This window comes from Oreochromis aureus, linkage group 3, assembly GCF_013358895.1.
Source record: "Oreochromis aureus strain Israel breed Guangdong linkage group 3, ZZ_aureus, whole genome shotgun sequence".
Classification (NCBI taxonomy): domain Eukaryota; kingdom Metazoa; phylum Chordata; class Actinopteri; order Cichliformes; family Cichlidae; genus Oreochromis; species Oreochromis aureus.
Genome location: NC_052944.1, coordinates 42281280 through 42299473, shown reverse-complemented (window position 1 = coordinate 42299473; position 18194 = coordinate 42281280). Strand labels below are relative to the sequence as shown.

Sequence of the window (18194 nt, the reverse complement as noted above, 5' to 3'; positions counted from 1 at the left end):
CTGTTTCCTCAAAGTGTATGTGTTCCTTTAAGGAGCACACTGTCACGACCCTTTTGTTTTTACAAACAACAATAAACTTTATTAATGACGTGGTTTACAGGATTTGCAATAACAAACATGCAGTAAGAAAATAGTCCTTTCTTTATGCACATACAACAGTTGTTATTAGACTTTGGTACATGCACATTCCATAGAGAAAGGCATGAGCTGAGCAGATGGTTCGATTTTTCATTGTCTAAAATTCTGCTGCAGGTTTCTGTAACTTGTGGTTTCGACAAACTCAAACTAAACTGCTGCTGCTGCTTTTATTTCATTTCTTTCTCAAATCAACACACACAGGCTGATGAACTCGATTTCTTTGAGCTGGAGTTCGTGAACTGGACGAATTTCATGTCTCATGCTCAATGCTTTCTTCTTGTTTTAAATCCAGTCTAAATTTTGAACTACACTGAGATTTCAAGACGCTGCCTGCAGGACACAAATCATGTCTGGAAATAGATTCTGAGATCAATATGAGATGTTGTTCCTGCATGAAGATACAACATACAGTTCTTTATGCACTATAGAGGAGGAGCATAACAGCAACAAGAACTTCATCAAAATAATTTAGGCATGGATTGATTTGCTTTTATGGGGAAAGAAAAATATCCATGAAAATAAGTATTTTCCTCCACTTATGGAACTAAGTGAAATTCACCCTCTTGGCCAGATGATGGTGCTATAAGCTCACCACTTCACTGTATCCAATCAAATATATTATCATTATTATTATTATTGTTGTTGTTATTATTATTGTTATTATTATCATTATCATTAACATTATTATTATTTTATGGCACTTATTGAAACCAATGTTGCAAACTGCTTCAGTAAAACACCCTAAGCAACACAATAAATATCAAACAAAATGAAAAAGCAACACTAACCAAACCATATCCATGTCAGTTAGGACATGAAAGAATTCCTTGATCTCTCAAAACAAGATAGAGTGGGATTCAAAACAAGTTTAACATTACCATTACTTAAAACAGTAATATGGGGATTAAATGAGAATGTCAAAGATGTAATGAAATTTATAATAAAACAGTAAATGTTTGATCATCGTTTCTTTCTTTACACATCAGGGGAAACAGCTGGAGTTATATAACAGTCAAACCAAGTGTGGCACAAACATAATGAAACAGAAAAACTACAGTTTTCTGTTTTAGATCATAAATTGCTGTCTGACATTTCAAACAGATGTTTTTGGGAGAGAGGTTCATGTCTATAAGTACATCTGAAATGATGTGTCCTCATAGGAAGCAGGTCCTTCAGAAAAAGTCCCCTTAGTCCTGATGGGTTGTCTCTCTGAGGCACTCCCTGCTGGGTTTCGTGGCTTTTTCTCCTTTCCAATAATCACGGAAACTACAGCAGCTACTCCCAGCCCCGGTCCAACGTACAAGCTCATGCTTCTCCAGCTCTCTGGAGGACTCAGTGTCGGTCTCTGAGGTTGATCAGCTGCTGTTGTAAAACAGAGATATGTGTTGCTATTAAAAAATATATTATGCATCTGTTATGAAAGGCAGTAATGCCCTTAATATCCTCAGTGGTGAAATCATATTTAAAGAAGAAAAAAGGAAAAAAATAAAAATAAAACAAATACTCCTTAGTAATTTACGTGTGACGCTGAGGTGACTGCTCTCATTACCAGCACCATGATCAGTGTTCACCTCACACAGGTACAGACCAGAGTCATCAGTCCTGAGTCTGGACAGTTGAAGATGCTGACACCTCAACACCAAAGGTTTTATAATTAGTCATGTGTTGACACATGATGGAAGCAGAGTTTGTGGATCTGTCAGGTTTGGTGGTGAACGTCCACTCCAGTGTGATGTTGTGGTTCTCCTCTGCCTGATAGGAGGTCTGTGTCACATTGACTACAAATGATCCTGTTGAGGAGACAGAGAGGGAAAGAGAGGAGCAGACACACTGAGAACTGGAACAAATCTGTTGTTGAGCTTTATTTGGAGTTCATAAAGTGAAGCTGTAAACTAACCAGAGACACATGAGGTGAGGATGATGAGCAGCAGGATCCTGCAGATCATCTTCTCCCTGTGAGAGGAGACAGAGGTGAAGAGTCATCAACACATGAGGTCAAAGGTCAGTCAGTACAGCTAGAAGAAGGAAAATCTACAGTCTGACTTCATTCACTCATCACAGCATCTGATCCTGTTCATGATCTTGTTAGATGAAGTTTGACGTCTAACTTTCGGTGTTTTACATCCATGTCACAGTGACATAAGGGAATATAAGCGTCACACTGTAAGTTTACGGTTTAACCCTTTAAAAGGTGTTTAATATTTTGTCAACATAACAGGGTCAAATTGTATTTAAAAACAAACAAAAGAGTATGACGTGGAAGAATTTTGTGTTTTGTTCTGTTGTTTCAGTGAGCATTAATTAGACCCAAAATATGCTTAAAATATTGAAATTAAACCCTTGTGATGAACATCTGACTGCAGGGCTCATGGCAAGTTTGGGGGATTTAAAACTTATCTTGGAAATACAACAAATCAACAGTAAGTACTTTAATCAGCATGAAAAAACAATCAGTTCACAATTTTGAAACTCAGGAATGACAACAAGCATACGCAGAAGTAAATAATAAATTAACTACTTTTAGTGGTTACAGTGGTGGAGTACTTGTCCCTCGCTTGTTTTGGGTCACGTGATGAAGGCCGTGTGCGTTTTGGTATCACTGCAGTATTTGTGAGAGTCTCAACAAGTTTCAGTGACCATCCAAGCCTAATATGCACTGAGGGCTCAGACCTGTTTTGTTTAGTCAGTTTGTTTTGGGAGCAAGGCAGGAATTCAACACCACTCATAGTTGCTACACTGAGGTCCGCTTTACATGTACCTGCAGCAAAATGTACTTTTAAGGTGGGGTTCAATCATCTTTAACATTACTCTGGATGTTTTAAGGAGACCAATCTTGATAAAAATAGATCTTCCCTGTACCACAATCATCTCTTAATGACTATACGATGACTAACAGTGCAGGAAAAATAACAGTAGATAAAAGTATATGTTGTTAAGTTCTGTTTTTTTCCCTGTCTGGCTGTGATATGAGCCTCGCATTTACAAAAGCGTCAATGTGTTTTAATGCAAAGTTAGGTTTGTTTTGTTTTTTCAGATCAAGAAAGTCATGACCTTAAAATTGTGAAATAGTCTCTTAATCTTAATCATCTTTAAACACCCAAGAAGGAAACTTTAAAGCTGACTCTTGTGGAAGACTAAAACAATAATTTGATGAAGATTTTGCTTCTCCAAAGAAAACAAATATTACCATTCTGCATATATTTAAGAAAATGGTTCCTCTGTACTGAAATTATTTGAAACTTACCAACAGCTGATCACCACCATGCTTCAGTCTGCGGCTCACTTTCTTCTGTGTGACCTCTGTGGATTTTTATGCTTTGACTCCAGGTGCTGACACGCCCTCGTGGTTTGAACAGCAGAGAGTTCAGACGTGTTTGATTACAGTTCAGATCCTCATGACTTTCAGTGGTAGCACTGTGGTCTCTTAATGTTTTAAATCTAAACAGTGAGCTGACATTCATTATATTTCCTGTCACTCTTATTATGAAATGAAAGGCTTGGACACATTTGGTGATTTACTGCTTTTATTGTGTCATTATAGGATGTCACTAGATTGAAGTGCTACATGCTCATCAGGTGGACTGTGGCTGCTGTCTTTGTTCTGATTCACTGATATGTAGCTGACGTTACAATTTTTTTGCTTGAACAATTTTCTTGGGTTTAGCTGAATTGATGCTGATTCCATCCTAGTGTTGAGCTGCAGGATTGAAAGAGACAGTATACAGTAAGTAGATATAAAGAACTGATACATAATCTAAAACAAATTTCTGTAAAACCTCAGTAAAACCGTAATGTCACACTTTCATTTAATGCAGTAAATCTTTTACAGTTGGACACAAGGTAATCATTGTGAGTATAATGTTGTTTTCCACAGACAGGAAATGGTCTGGGAAAGACTTCAACCCGGGCCCCTACACAGATGGGCTTTAGCCTGCAGTGCACAGACTGCTGACTCAACCAGGTGAGCTGTCCTGGCACCTGCTCTGTAAATCATCTGTCCTGAATTCTCCTTCAGCGAAAATTAAAATGCAAAACAGCATTGAATTGCCATACCACTATCATGACATGGCTGTAATAGTCAAATGAAAATGATAAAAGCAGTAAAACAGAGGGAGTTACAGAGACTGGTCAGCTTCTCTGCTTTTTAATCTTTAATCTTTTTCTTATTTTAAAACATGTTGTTTAGCATTAACACAACTGACTGAATGCAGACTACCTAAAGCAGTTATTTAAATTTCTGCTGTTTCTTTTCGAGACACAAACAGTTATATTTAAGTTTCTTCACATATGTACAAATGTAAAAATAAATAAATAAATAAATAAAATAAAAATACAGAGTTCTGTTACAGCTCACAATGTCAATTTACACCACTTCTCAAAATAACATCAAATATACCTTTATGCCTGTGGGGGGGGGCGTGGTCTGCGGTGCTGCTGCAGGGGAGGTGGATGCACCTGCACGGCATCCGCAATCACGCCTCACCGACATAAAAAGTCTGCACTGGGTCCTGGTTATTGTTGCTGTTGGTGTTTGTGCGTTCGGCTGGCGGAAAAGTGCCAGCCGTGTGGGAACTAGTGAGCTGTCCAGGATGTACTCTGTCTTAGTTAGCCATCACAGATAATATGAAACAAAACTGTGACATTTTGCAGCGCTAAAGTCAACAAATACTTGCGAAAGCTGTGAAGTATATTCTCAGGCTTAAGAACTGCACATAGTATTTTTTTCCCTTCCGACTCATCTGTAGATAATGTCATAGACAAGATGGTAAACCTTTGTTTATGAGTGCAGACAGTAAGCAGTTAACCCTTTAACTACCCCACCAAGAAAAAAGCAATGGAAAAAGTCTTATCTGCTCGACCATTTGTTTTCCTAATGGTTTAAGGAGCGGGCATTTTCCAGAGTCTTGAGCTGTGACTCTGTGCAGATGAAGTCTGACTCTTCTTCCTCCCAGAGTGTCTCTATCACACTGAACCCGTCCTGCAGACTGTGTGTAGTTATATAACATTTTATCCAACTGGTAAAATAAAAAATCCAGTTGATGAGAGAGATGTCCATTTGGATCTGACTGTCCAAACTGATGTTAATGGTTTCCTCCTCCTCTGCCTCTTTGATGTTGGAAATCCTTTTGACAACAAACCTCCCTGTTGAGGAAATGAAGAAAGAACTGTCACAATCAAAACTGAGTCTGGAGAGTTCTCTGTTATGTGTAACTTATCTGCACCATGTTTTCTTGTTGGTTATAGTTAAGTTGTAGGTGTAAAGTTTTTATTCTGATGTGTTATGAACTCTCAGGAAAAGGAAGTGATGCTTCACTTTACTGCAGATAACATGAATATGGGTAATAACGGTAGTTTAAACGTGAGTACAGTTCATTCTGTATCAAGTAAAGGTAGTTGAAACTAGAAGGACTTTCTCGTCCTCCCAGTTAATAAGTCATGACCAGAGGGTGGGTGTGTGGTGATGGCCGTGTATACTGAACACATTTCTGTGTTTAGGGAGATAAGAATAATTTGATATCTCTAATTCACAGCCTTCTTACTGTCAGAAAATGGTGCTAACACACTAAAAAAAAGTGCACATTTTCTTCACACGTTTAATCTTCAGTGACATATTTTTTCTTTTCTTTTGTAATAGCAACTCAATTAAACATGACTATACTTTGGCTACAGATTATTTAAAGTGCTTCAGGATCTATAAACACTCAAATCATCTGTGTTGATCCAAATGTAATTTCTAAAGATAAACAGATGGAGACTTTGACTATGGTAAAATGTAAACTGCAGCTTCTTTGTAGAAGTGTTTCTACAAATCTCTGAAGACCTAAAGGAACCCAAATGAACAATGTTGCATTTCTTATTGTGCACTTAAACTATTACAGATTTTTGACAACTGTTATTAACTGTACAAACATGAAACACAAACAGTTTAAACCTCATATCACCTGAATTATTTAAACTATCTGAAAGGACTGTGAACAATACTTGACATTTTTTCTGTAAGTTGAAGATGGGAAAAATAAATGCTGACATTTGAAATCGAGATGTAGTCTGAATTATAGATTGTGAAAATATCATTGCAGTAAACTCACCTGTAAATCAATCCCTTTACAAACGTGAACCAGAAGAGTTAATGTATTTCTAGTGAAATGCATTAACTTATCCTAACTTCATTAAATTTATTTTCCACATCCTTAGAGTTATTTGTTGGTAAGCTGTTGACAATGTGCAGAGATGATAACAGAGTGTTCACTCTATGTTAAAAATGAAACCACAGAGACTGATGCCAAAATGCCTATCTGTGAGCAGACAGCTACTTGTTTATGTATACAGCATAAAAAGTAATACTGCATATCAACTTGGTGTCTTTGGGCAGTTTGGGCAGACTGAAGATACATAACAGAGCTGGAGGTTGTTTTTTGGAAACAGATACCAGCTCAAAGAAGAGGATGCAGCAGGAGTATGTATCTCTCCAGTTGTTTAATGTTAGTATTTATATTTTTAAGTGCAAAGAAAGAACAGAAGATCTATAGTAGGGATTTCTTGGCATGGAACCTTACTTTGTCTCAGTGAAAAACTTTTGATCAGATGTAACTGAATTTTCATGGGGTGTTCTGCAAGGATCTGTTTTAAGACCTTTGTTATTCTTATTATAGATCTTGCCATTACGCCTTATTATTAGTAGTTTTAAAATCTTTTCCTATTATCTGTATGTAGACAATATCCAATTGTACCTCACTTTAAACCTTGTGAATTGGATAAACTATCCATTCTAATGGATTGTCGTAAGGAAATTAATAGTTGGATGGCAAACTATTTTCTGCAGCTTAACGCAGACAGCACTGAGTGTTTAATATTTGCAGCAGAGAGCAATAAGCCCTAAATGAGACAAAACCTGGGTTCTTTCTCATTCACAGTATAAGTTACTGCTCAGAATCTTGAGTTAATGTTTTTTGACTTTATGATTATGAAAATTCCAGTAAAAACTCATTTAATTCCATCTTAATAAATTGGACTATTTATCTATTTATCCAGTTATTATTTGCTACAGGGCCCAAATTAAGTATCACAGTCATTAAAATGTCAGCAATAAGCCATGGGTCTGCCCCGGGGCCTCCTACTGGTAGGAAATGCCGAAACACTTCACCTAGAAACCTTAGAATAAATAATAATAATAATAATAATGGATTGCATTTATATAGCGCTTTTCTAGGCACCCAAAGCGCTTTACAATTCCACTATTCATTCACTCTCACAATCACACACTGGTGGAGACAAGCTAAGTTGTAGCCACAGCTGCCCTGGGGCAGACTGACAGAAGCGAGGCTGCCATATCACGCCATCGGCCCCTCTGGCCAACACCTGTAGGCGGTGTTGCGTCCAGGAGGCATCCTAATCAGATGCCCGAACCGGCTCAACTGTCTCCTTTCAATGTGTAGGATTAGCAACTCTACTCTGAGTCCCTCTTGAATTACTGACCTCACCATATCTTTGAATGTACTCACTTCCCCTGCTTCACAAGAAATGGGATGCAGTAGCAATAGGTCTTATAGAGTTATTATACCAAATTTACAACATTTAGTTCAATTCATGAACCGTATATAGAGAAGAGGTAAGCAGAGTGGTACAACAGCGAGTCTCTACAGTCATCTATAAATCATTTGTAAATGTCGAGTCCTAGTTTGGGGATGTATTTCAGCCAGTCAGAATTGATGCAATTATGAATGCCGATTCAGATACCTTCAGATTTTGTACACTATGAAATAAAATCTGGGAAAAAAATCAGACTGGCAGATTCTTTAGCATTAAAAGTACAGCTCGATAGAAATGCATACATTGCACACAATCAGTCATGGCTTGACCTCTCCAGAGGATCTCAACCTTGTTGAAGCAGTGTGGGATCATCCTGACAGAAAACAGAAGGCAACCAGCATCAGAAGAAGAGCTTTCACTGTAAAAATCAGGATCATGAACAGGATCAGATGTTGTACTGAGTGAATGAAGTCAGACTGTAGATTTTCCTTCTTTCTGCTGTACTGACTGACCTTTGACCTCATGTGTTGATGACTCTTCACCTCTGTCTCCTCTCACAAGGAGAAGATGATCTGCAGGATCCTGCTGCTCATCATCCTCACCTCATGTATCTCTGGTTAGTTTGCAGCTTCACTTTATGAACTCCAAATAAAGCTCAACAACAGATTTGTTCCAGTTCTCAGTGTGTCTGCTCCTCTCTTTCCCTCTCTGTCTCCTCGACAGGATCATTTGTAGTCAATGTGACACAGACCTCCTATCAGGCAGAGGAGAACCACAACATCACACTGGAGTGGACGTTCACCACCAAACCTGACAGATCAACCAAAACTCTTTCCATCATTTGTTGCCTTATAGCTTGCCATGAACACTTTGTCCTCTATCGTGTCATTCATGGTGTTGAGTTGTCAAAGTCTCGGGATAAAAAGTTTTCAGGACGAGTCCAGAGTGACAAAGACGCCCTCAGAGAAGGACGAATCAGACTTCAACTGTCCAGACTCAGGACTGATGACTCGGGTCTGTACCTGTGTGAGGTCAACACTGATTATGGCTTCAGTTCTGCCAGATGCAGAGTCAGTGTTTCTGGTAAGTTATTTATTTCACCTTTTTTAAAGGATTATTATCAGTGTCACACTGAGCAGTATGTGGAGATTTCTATTATTTGTCTGATTTTTTTTAATTTGTTTATGTCCTGTAAAATTTACCCTACAGCTGTTTATGAGTCTAGTCATGGCTGAAAAATAGTTCCAAAATATAATTGTTGTGATCCGTGCCTGGACTGACAGTTTGTTGGGTTAACATTCTTGCTTATTATTAAGGGTTTTCTATTTACTTCTTAATTTTATTTGTTTGTAGTTTCTTTATTTTTAACTTTATCTTTAAACTTTAGTTATAGTTATATTTTACTTATTCTTGGTATTTGTATTTATGGAGTTTAAGAAGCCACCTGAGTGTTTTCCTCCTTCTTATCCCCCTGTGTTATTCCCTCTGTTAAAGAGGACATGAAACACTACAAATATAAAGGCTAATTTACATCATTCAGCCATGCTCTCAAAAAATGAGATAGATGTAACACTGTCTGTTAAGCTGGATTTAAGAAATAAGTAATTAAAGTTTTGAAGACGTGTGTAGCACCATCTTCTGTCAGTACAGAGCATTACATTATGTGGTTGGTTGGTTGGCTCCGGCTAATAAACTAACTTATAGACTAGCTAAATAGTGACAGAATCAGTAACTCAGAGGGAAATAACAGCTATGTGCCAACTCATAGGCTGCATCCTTCAGAGGACCCGGCCTTCAGTCTACGTTGGCCGGGTCCTTCGAAGACCAAGAAGGCCGGAAGTGCGAGGCTGTGATATGGGATGATCTTGATCAAGAGGATTCTAACTTCATCTGTTTTTTCTTCTTGCAGGTGCTGAAAGTCGAAATAAGAACTACTGGGATCAAGTTAAAATTGTTCTGGGAGTTTTAGAGAGTGCACTTTTAATAGTTAGTGGCATGATAGTTTTGATCATTGTTGCTGTTCAGGGTCTTGTGCAGTCTTTTAGAAAACATAAGATAGGAGGTCCTCTTTTAAAATGAACTACTTCATCTGCTATGTTTTATGTTGCTGCTTTCAATCTGAATGTTTTCTGACAAAAAAAAACCATACAATTAAAGCCAACTAAAGATGTTCTCTATAAGGAAGTATCGTAGATTCTCTTCTTCATGTTAGATTAAAACCAAAAATATCTTTGTTTAAATACAAGCTTTTGTATATTCAAAAATTCACTGCACTTCTTTCACTAACGTTCATTATTGACTCCACGATTTGTTCCAACTTCCAACTCAGCTTTCAGCATTAGCTTCTCAGTGAGCACGCACATTATTATTTAACTAAAATAAAGATGACTTGTTTACTGTGTCAATGCCAAATTCATTCTCTGCCAATTTATTTCCATGTTCTTCTGCAACTGTCAAAGTTTTCAGTTTAGAGCTCATAATGTAGCAGGAGTTTTTAACCACTTAATTGCTTCATTCTTCAAAGCTTGGTCTTTCTGCTTATTTAACATATTTAGCCATGTTATTTATATAAGAGTTTACTTTTCTCTCAGACAGCTGATGGACCAGAAGCGTTATGGAAATAACAAACAATTTTCTAAATAAAAAATAAAAATATATAAAGAAAGAGAAAGGAAAAATACACAAAAATATTATGCATCAATAAATTTACTTTTTTTTAGGACATTTCTGGTATCTAATGTTTCTATTTAACACTGACCTATGGATCATTCAAACATTAAACAGTCACCTAACTCAGGGGATGAACCACTGCTATGTCTATGGATAACAGACCGCTTACAAAAGAACTAATTTTAAATTATTAAGGCAATTTATATATGGCAGTCTGTTACAAGACAAAACACACCTGTCCCCATTAAGTTGAATCTACAAAAAAATCCAAAGATGGCAGAGTTTGACAAACATAAAATAGAATTTTTTTTGCAGGAACAAGGCGATTCTCAAAGAGCTATTGGCTGAAACAAAAGAAACAAAAGAAGAGGCAGGCCAATAGTTCACAGCCAAACCAGACAGATCCTGGATCTACATCTTCATACTCTGTGGCCTGAAAACTGGTCCTAAAGACTAAGTCTTGTTTCATGTTTTGAAGATGTTGATGTGTCAGAGTCTCAGGATGAAAACTTTTTCAGGACGAGTCCAGAGTGACAAAGACGCCCTCAGAGAAGGACGAATCAGACTTCAACTGTCCAGACTCAGGACTGATGACTCGGGTCTATATATTCAAAGTGAACACAGACCATGACTGATTTGATAGCTGCAGGCTCCATGTTCCTGGCAAGGTCTTTTCTTTCCTAATATGTGTACTATATATAAATCTATTGTGTATTGAAACAAACATTATTAGGTGAAATTCAGATATTCTACAGCTTAATTTTCAGTGTAAACCAATTCCATAAACATTTATGATACACATGTTGATGTCCTTCACCAAACAGTGGCCTCTGATCAGCTAGAGGCAGAACCTCAAGGGAGAACCATTTCTTTATGTTAGACTGCAGCTAGTAGCAGCCCTTATGGCTTTCTGTGTTTTTTGTATTATATGGAGAAAACAGTAAATGAAACACAAACAGTCTGACTTCATTTTACAAAATAAGTCATTAAACCTTTACTTCAGGAGATTTTGGAACAGGCATTTTTGTACATTAGACTGAGAGCTACAGGAGCTCTACCAGCTGTGTTTAACTCCAACTTTAACACAGATATAAGTGAAGCTGTAGAGATGTTTGTTGTGTGCACTTACATAATATGTACATAATATTAAGTATAATGTCCTTTGCTACACACAACTCCATGACAGTTTACAACACGTCAGATCATCTTCATTGTTAACATAATTAATCTGAATCCTTTCAACATTACAACAGTAAACACATTAAACACTGAATTTATATCTGCTGCACGTGGTGCGTGAGGTAGAGGTGTTTCCCTGTGTGATTACAGTAAAGTGAACACAGTGCACATTTCATCATCTGTCTGATGAGTGACAATTTGATAATGTGTCTTAAACAAATAAACAAACAAAAAAACGAAGATAAAAAAAATCAATTTGATGTCCATTATTGTGTATCATGACACTTATTCTCTGGCCAGCATGTGTCCTAATGCACTGTCTGTTAAATAACAATTAAAATGCAGTTTTTATCAGCTTTGAACCCCCATGAGTACATCCATCAGGATGTTAAACAGATTTCATTTAAATATTGGAGTTTTTAGCTTATATGAGTCTTACCTTTATGGTGTTCAACTCTGGGAAAAGGGACGTCTCACCATTGACAGTTTAATATCACCTGTGCAAAATACAACTTTGAAGGTTTGTATACTGAAATACATCAGAGCTTGTATTTCATGACAATGACATTTTAAATGTCATTTAAAAAAAGATTGACTCTGAATTTTTAGATTTCTAGCCTTACATGTATCGCTTGCAAAGAGCACTTAAAGTAAAACATGTCTTATTAAACACTCATTCACATTATTGGTCAGACTGTTTCTACCGATCATCTGGAAACTGACTGACATCCATCACTGAGCTTTGAGTAAAAATTCTGTTTTCTATGCAGAGAGTAAATGAAAGAAAAGCAGCCGAAAAGTAGCACAACTGCTGACAGTCCACAGTAGACACCTGCGAATTGTTGAGTTTCTGTGTTTGATGTGTCCAGTTTTCTCTCACATTCGGGACAATCTGGCACTGCTGCAGAGAGACCAAACAAATTTGATTCATTTATAGGTTTTTTTGTTCGTTTTTTTTAAAGAACAAATATCCGAATTCATTTCACAACAATTTTTTAAAGCACAAACAGAGCATTTCTATTCATGCAAAGTACTGCTAAACTTGACATAAATGTTTTACTGAATAATCTCACCAGTGACGTTGAGTTGACATCTTCCAACACTGAAGCCATAATCAGTGTTGACCTCACACAGGTACAGACCCGAGTCATCAGTCCTCAGTCTGGACAGCTGAAGTCTGATTCGTCCTTCTCTGAGGGCGTCTTTGTCACTCTGGACTCGTCCTGAAAACTTTTCATCCTGAGACTCTGACACCTCAACACCTTCAAGAACATGATACAGGACTGAGACGTTATCCTCAGTTATCAGGTTACAGAGGATGAAGATGTAGGTCCAGGATCTGTCAGGTTTGGTGGTGAACGTCCACTCCAGTGTGATGTTGTGCTTCTCCTCTGCCTGATAGGAGGTCTGTGTCACATTGACTACAAATGATCCTGTTGAGGAGACAGAGAGGGAAAGAGAGGAGCAGACACACTGAGAACTGGAACAAATCTGTTGTTGAGCTTTATTTGGAGTTCATAAAGTGAAGCTGTAAACTAACCAGAGACACATGAGGTGAGGATGATGAGCAGCAGGATCCTGCAGATCATCTTCTCCCTGTGAGAGGAGACAGAGGTGAGGAGTCATCAACACATGAGGTCAAAGGTCAGTCAGTACAGCTAGAAGAAGGAAAATCTACAGTCTGACTTCATTCACTCATCACAACATCTGATCCTGTTCATGATCCTGATTATTACACTGACTGACCAAAACTAAATGAACTACAACCACTGCAATGGAAGCAACCAGAAGAAAAACCTGCACTTTAATTTACTCTGAAAATATTTGATATTTTAAAGTTTTCAGGGCTGACAAAATGTTTTTCTGTCACATTAAGATACAAAAGGGGAATTGAACGCAAGTTAACATATAAATAGCTTTTCTATAAGTGATTATTACACTACAGTATACTATATTGATTACTAGCTTACAGCACAATAAGCCACAAACCATTGTTTTTTAAAAAAAAAACAGTAGTTAATGTAGAATAAATGTTTTTTGGATGTTAAATAGTTATTTCATAAGCATTTTTTGTCCCATTTTCTGGACTCTTTGTATTAATTAGTCAAACCTTACCGGTTAATCTGAATTTTGTTAAGTTTTATTTGGCATGGATGGCTTGTGTCAAACAGCCACATACTTTTCTTGTTAGGTGGATGAGGATATAATAAAGTTAACTGGCTCTTCCCTTTGCCTTGCTATGTTTGTTTTTACTAATTACTTATGTTTTAGTTAAGCATTAGGTTGGATCTGTTAGATAAGACCATCTAATGACAACAGAGATGCATATTTTATATTTTAATGTACTCTAGCAGGTTCACAATATCCACCTGAAATTTGAATAGAATAAGAATAAAGATAAAATATTGTTACTGTGTGAAAATTAAAGTTTACATTTGCAGCATGTTGAATCACTATGAAACTGATGCTTTTTAGCAAACTTTTAGCCATTTCCAGAATTTGTACCCAGACAAACTTTCAGAATTTATTAAAAAGATTTTTCAAAATTAAGTTTTGGTCGCTCAAATCTACTCAATCACTGTAAGATCATTGGCTATGGCAGTGTTTGTAACATTTGACATATTTTGACACACACTGACTCCTGCAGCTTTCTGCAGTTTTTGTTCTGTGAGTTTGAAGTCTGCCTCTGTGTGTCTATGTTAATTGTGCTGCTCTTTTAGTGGCTGTTGTTTTTCCCTTTGGAAAACCTCCAACAGTGAAAAAAAAATTGAAATAATATATTTCTTGGCTAGCCTACAACCTGGTAAGGTTTGCCAAGCTGCAAAAATCCCACGCCTCTACTCAGTTTCCTCCTTTCAATCCTCTACTTTTACTCTTCCTTACTCCCTCCTACACTTGGAAAATGAATTTAAAGTTTTTCAAAGTCTGACTGCCTTATTGTGTATGTTTTTGTACTCAAATCAAAGGGTTGATAAATTAACCTTTCATACCTCACTGCTTGAGAAAATGATTGTCTAACCATGTAAAACCTCAACTATGAAATAATCACCAGAAATTTCTGGTTCAAGATTTTAATGAACCATGGTGGAAAACAAAAAATAAATTAATTAATTAAAGAAAAAATAGAAATTGTAATTTTCATATATGGCTTTTAATTTGTATCATTTGCTGCAGCTGACATTTTTTTTTTAAATTGCTTAAAAATATATTGTGCAAATATTTAGATTTCTCAGGGAGGAAAAAAATGACACTGATGACGTAGAAGTTTCAAAAACTCACAAAACACTGTATGTTTCAAATATGACACACTGGCATTGCATGCATTCAGGTTCATGTTGTATGGATAATTGATACAAATAAACATAAAAACAGACCAGAAGGAGAAAAAAATACATAAAAATATATAATACATACAGCAGTGTCCTCCTCTCCTTTCATTTGCAAACTGTTTCTTATCTTCAACAAGTCCGTCCAGTGTTGTGGTTTACTCTGACTCCTGCTTTTATATCGCCTCACAGTAGGCGGGGTGATCTGCCTTCGGTTTGCTGATCAGCCAATCATCGCCTCACTACTTGTTCAAACTTGACTTCATTTCTCTTTAAACTTTCACTTTTGGCTACAGCTCACAGGTTATGTGGTCTTTGCCAAAAGAAAAAAGAAAAAAAAGTTCAGCAGGAAAAACCTGAATTAGCACTGGGCTGTAGGCCCAGTGGGAAAAAAACAGACTTTTCATCTGATCGTCATTATAGTTTGAATTCAGACAACTGTTGCAACAACATTCGAGAAGTAATAAAATCTGACATTATCATGACAGAAATGTTATAATAACACAGATTTATTTCCCTGATTATACCTGCTTGATCTATTTGCAGTTAACAAGGTGACCAGAATGAGGTTTAAAAGTCACTGATTTATAGCTAAGATGATCGTGTTGTAGATGACATCACTGTATCCCATGCATAATCTAAATCTTCTACATACATGCACTGATATTTGAATGTCGAGTTTTACCACATTTAGTTTATTGATATAACATTTACTAAAAGAGAAAGCCATACCCTGTAGTACAGCACTGTGCAAAAGTCTTGAGCCACTCCTCATTCCTTTACATTTCGCCACAAGAAATATCAAATGTGAAATGGGTACAGAAGTGTATTGAAAGACAAATACGTTTTTTTAGTTGTTCAGGAATAGTTCTCAAGCCTTCTTAAAGAATATTCTTAAGTTTTCCTTTACATGTTTGTGGGCTTTTGTTCTATTTTTTGTCAACCTGCTTGCCACAAGCACTATGTGTCCTTCATCATGTTTCATATGGTTTAGTCTAATAGTCTCTTAGACAGATGCTATGACAGAGTGAGGGAATGACAGGACTATTTATCCACATAAGGGTAATCAAGGAAGTGGAAACAGGAGGGCAATGAGACACAGATGGAGACAATCAAGAGAAAGAGACAAAAGGACAAAATTATAACAGCCATTTTAACAACTATTGTTAATATTACTATAGAACTACCTTATCATAAGAACTGAATACACAGAAAACATATAATATAGAGAACCTAGAAAATAAATAAAACTATTTATTATAGGCAGTTTTTAAGGAATTCAAGCCCAAATCCCTGGATAATGACAAATGCAGTTTTTAAGAGGCAACTACACTCCAGACCATGTAAACAACTTTCAGCAACCAAAAATTCCTTTTAAACTAAATAACCTTGAACTGAACAATGAAAGAAAGTAGTTTTTAACTGATACAAAGTTACATGTTTAAATTTTATAATTTAGATATTAACCTGCCTGTGAATAAAGTGGAATGTAGCCTTAACAGAATTAAATTTATTGTTGACTATCTGAACATTTTTATGGTCAAGAACCACATTTTAGTTTCATTATGGAAACTGAAACATGAAAATGGAGCTCAGATGTCACTGTTGTGTAGTTTTCGATTATTGACATGTTCTCTTCAGTATCTCTAACATCTCTTTAACAACAGTCTCTGAGTGGCTTGGGTTGGGCCAAGATACTTGACTGACAAGTAAAGATAATGATTATCTTAGCTTGGAGGAATCAGTATGAGACAAACCTCTGAATAATCTCTATGGTTACATAAACAAACCAAAACACAAGGTTACAACACATCACAAAAACACAGATACAATTATCTTGAAAATACATTTCACTACAAACAACTTAACGGCTTTTAATCTCCATGGTTACATAAACAAACCAAAACACAAGTGCTCATCACATCACAAAAACACAGATACAATTATCTTGAAAATACATTTCATTACAAATAAAGTGATGACTTTTTGCTCAAAATGTGAAATTATTTATTTCAAAAAATCATGAATCAGAATCAGAATCAGAAAGGGTTTTATTGCCAAATGTAGAGCAGGTTTACAACATTAGGAAATTGCTGCGGTACTTAATGCAAACATACTGTCAGATAACGCTTAAATAAACATAAAAATTAAAACTAAAAGTGCTAAGTAGATAGATATATACATGAGTGCAGGTGGTGATCAGTGCCAAACATGGAATGATGCAGTGAACACAGTGTAGGGTCATGTGTTAGTGGTGGGAATGATGTATGATCTTAATAACAAAACCAAATGAAATCTATATAAATCTGTGGTTGAGTATATTAAGCAGGAAAACTTTTTTTTTTATTTGTTTAAGCTGCCAGGTGAGTGATTTAATGTGTTATGTTTAACTTTATTTAAGTTAATAAAAAAAATGCTTCCAGTAACAAAGCGGTGTTTTTGTTGTTTCTTTCCCACTGGACTAAAAGTCCCTCTGCTTTTCTCAGTCAGTCATTTATTTTATTTTTTTATGATAAAACAAGTAAAATGGAATTCATACCATGTGGAGCTAATGTGGGGTGAGATGACTCATATTGGAAAACAAATTGTGGCACTGGGCTGCATTAATGAGCACATTTTACACAGAGACATCAAAAACAAGTTGAAGGCTTCTTTTTGACCATTTATGGACATCCTGGTAACGTGCCTGTGCACAGGGTGTGTCCATCTTAAACACCGGTGTTCCAGATCAACTGGCGTTTAGATTAACTGGCGTTGGTCGAACAGATGTGTGGCAGTCTTGCGTTTCAGGAGCTGCTACCGACAAACCAGCAAAAAAAAAACGCCAAATATGTCATCCGTGACACTTGTGAGGTTATCTCAAACACACTCCGTCAGTCTTGATGCCGTTGAACAACAAAATGTTTAAAAATGTCGCGAGTTTACCTGGTGATATCCTCATGTGCGACGCGATCGCGAAAACAGCAAACAATTAACACCACGCCGGTGTTGCTCACAGGACAGCAAGGGTAAACGATCGGGAGACTCTTGTCGTCGTTATCGTCCCCCTCGCACGTTTTATTTCTCCGGTTTCAGCGTTTTTGTTTCACAACTAAAGCGTGCAGTTTACTTTGTGTGCACTAACATGGACTCGTTTGAGCGCCACCTCTGGCCAAGTGCCACAGCCTACAGCCAGATCAACTTGTGACACACATCTGCACCACGTTTGAATTCGTTTCATGCACAATACATTTGTACCTTTCAATTGTGTGTTTGTTCGTCATGCAAATAAACCTTTGAAAAGAATGAAATGATATCATATATGTATTATTGGCCTACATACAAATTCCAAATCACCACTCCAATTGGTCA

General features: G+C 36.7%; 3 protein-coding genes across 6 annotated transcripts in view; 1 reads left to right on the top strand and 2 right to left on the bottom strand.

Moving 5' to 3' along the window:
- LOC120439369 overlaps positions 1-15005 on the bottom strand; it is a 115622-nt gene extending 100617 nt beyond the window's left edge. The window contains exon 1 of the mRNA XM_039610303.1: positions 14932-15005. The gene's annotated coding sequence lies outside the window, so the exon portion shown is untranslated. The remainder of the gene's footprint in view (positions 1-14931) is intronic.
- Positions 5262-13107, bottom strand: LOC116318199. 3 transcript variants are annotated; one of them, XM_039610308.1, is made up of 5 exons: positions 13058-13107; positions 12591-12950; positions 12350-12418; positions 11957-12014; positions 5262-5280 (listed from the first exon to the last, which is right to left on the bottom strand). In XM_039610308.1, exons 1-4 carry the CDS (start codon positions 13104-13106, stop codon positions 11968-11970), a joined length of 525 nt encoding a protein of 174 aa, XP_039466242.1. In that variant the 5' UTR covers position 13107; the 3' UTR covers positions 5262-5280; positions 11957-11967. The 3 variants fall into 3 exon arrangements, with proteins under 3 accessions (XP_039466242.1, XP_039466241.1, XP_039466240.1); XM_039610307.1 differs by lacking the exon at positions 5262-5280 and having other exon boundaries at positions 11304-12014; XM_039610306.1 differs by lacking the exon at positions 5262-5280 and having other exon boundaries at positions 11304-12418.
- LOC116318200 lies at positions 6454-10069 on the top strand. Of its 2 annotated transcripts, none has more exons than XM_039610301.1 (4): positions 6454-6595; positions 8230-8284; positions 8392-8751; positions 9578-10069. In XM_039610301.1, the coding sequence occupies exons 2-4, from the start codon at positions 8236-8238 to the stop codon at positions 9745-9747; spliced, it is 579 nt and encodes a 192-aa protein (XP_039466235.1). In that variant the 5' UTR covers positions 6454-6595; positions 8230-8235; the 3' UTR covers positions 9748-10069. The 2 variants fall into 2 exon arrangements, with proteins under 2 accessions (XP_039466235.1, XP_039466234.1); XM_039610300.1 differs by having other exon boundaries at positions 6467-6620.
- Positions 15006-18194: the final 3189 nt, after the last annotated feature.

Excerpts from the sequence above, each read along its gene's own strand:
- LOC116318200 (XM_039610300.1), top strand. The coding sequence starts at position 6,585 with ATGCAGCAGGAGTATGTATCTCTCCAGTTGTTTAAT. Across the intron at positions 8,285-8,391 it reads CCTCACCTCATGTATCTCTG|GATCATTTGTAGTCAATGTG; the intron begins GTTAGTTTGCAG and ends TCTCCTCGACAG. Across the intron at positions 8,752-9,577 it reads ATGCAGAGTCAGTGTTTCTG|GTGCTGAAAGTCGAAATAAG; the intron begins GTAAGTTATTTA and ends TTCTTCTTGCAG.
- LOC116318199 (XM_039610306.1), bottom strand. The coding sequence starts at position 13,106 with ATGATCTGCAGGATCCTGCTGCTCATCATCCTCACCTCATGTGTCTCT. Across the intron at positions 12,951-13,057 it reads CCTCACCTCATGTGTCTCTG|GATCATTTGTAGTCAATGTG; the intron begins GTTAGTTTACAG and ends TCTCCTCAACAG. Across the intron at positions 12,419-12,590 it reads ATGTCAACTCAACGTCACTG|CAGTGCCAGATTGTCCCGAA; the intron begins GTGAGATTATTC and ends GTCTCTCTGCAG.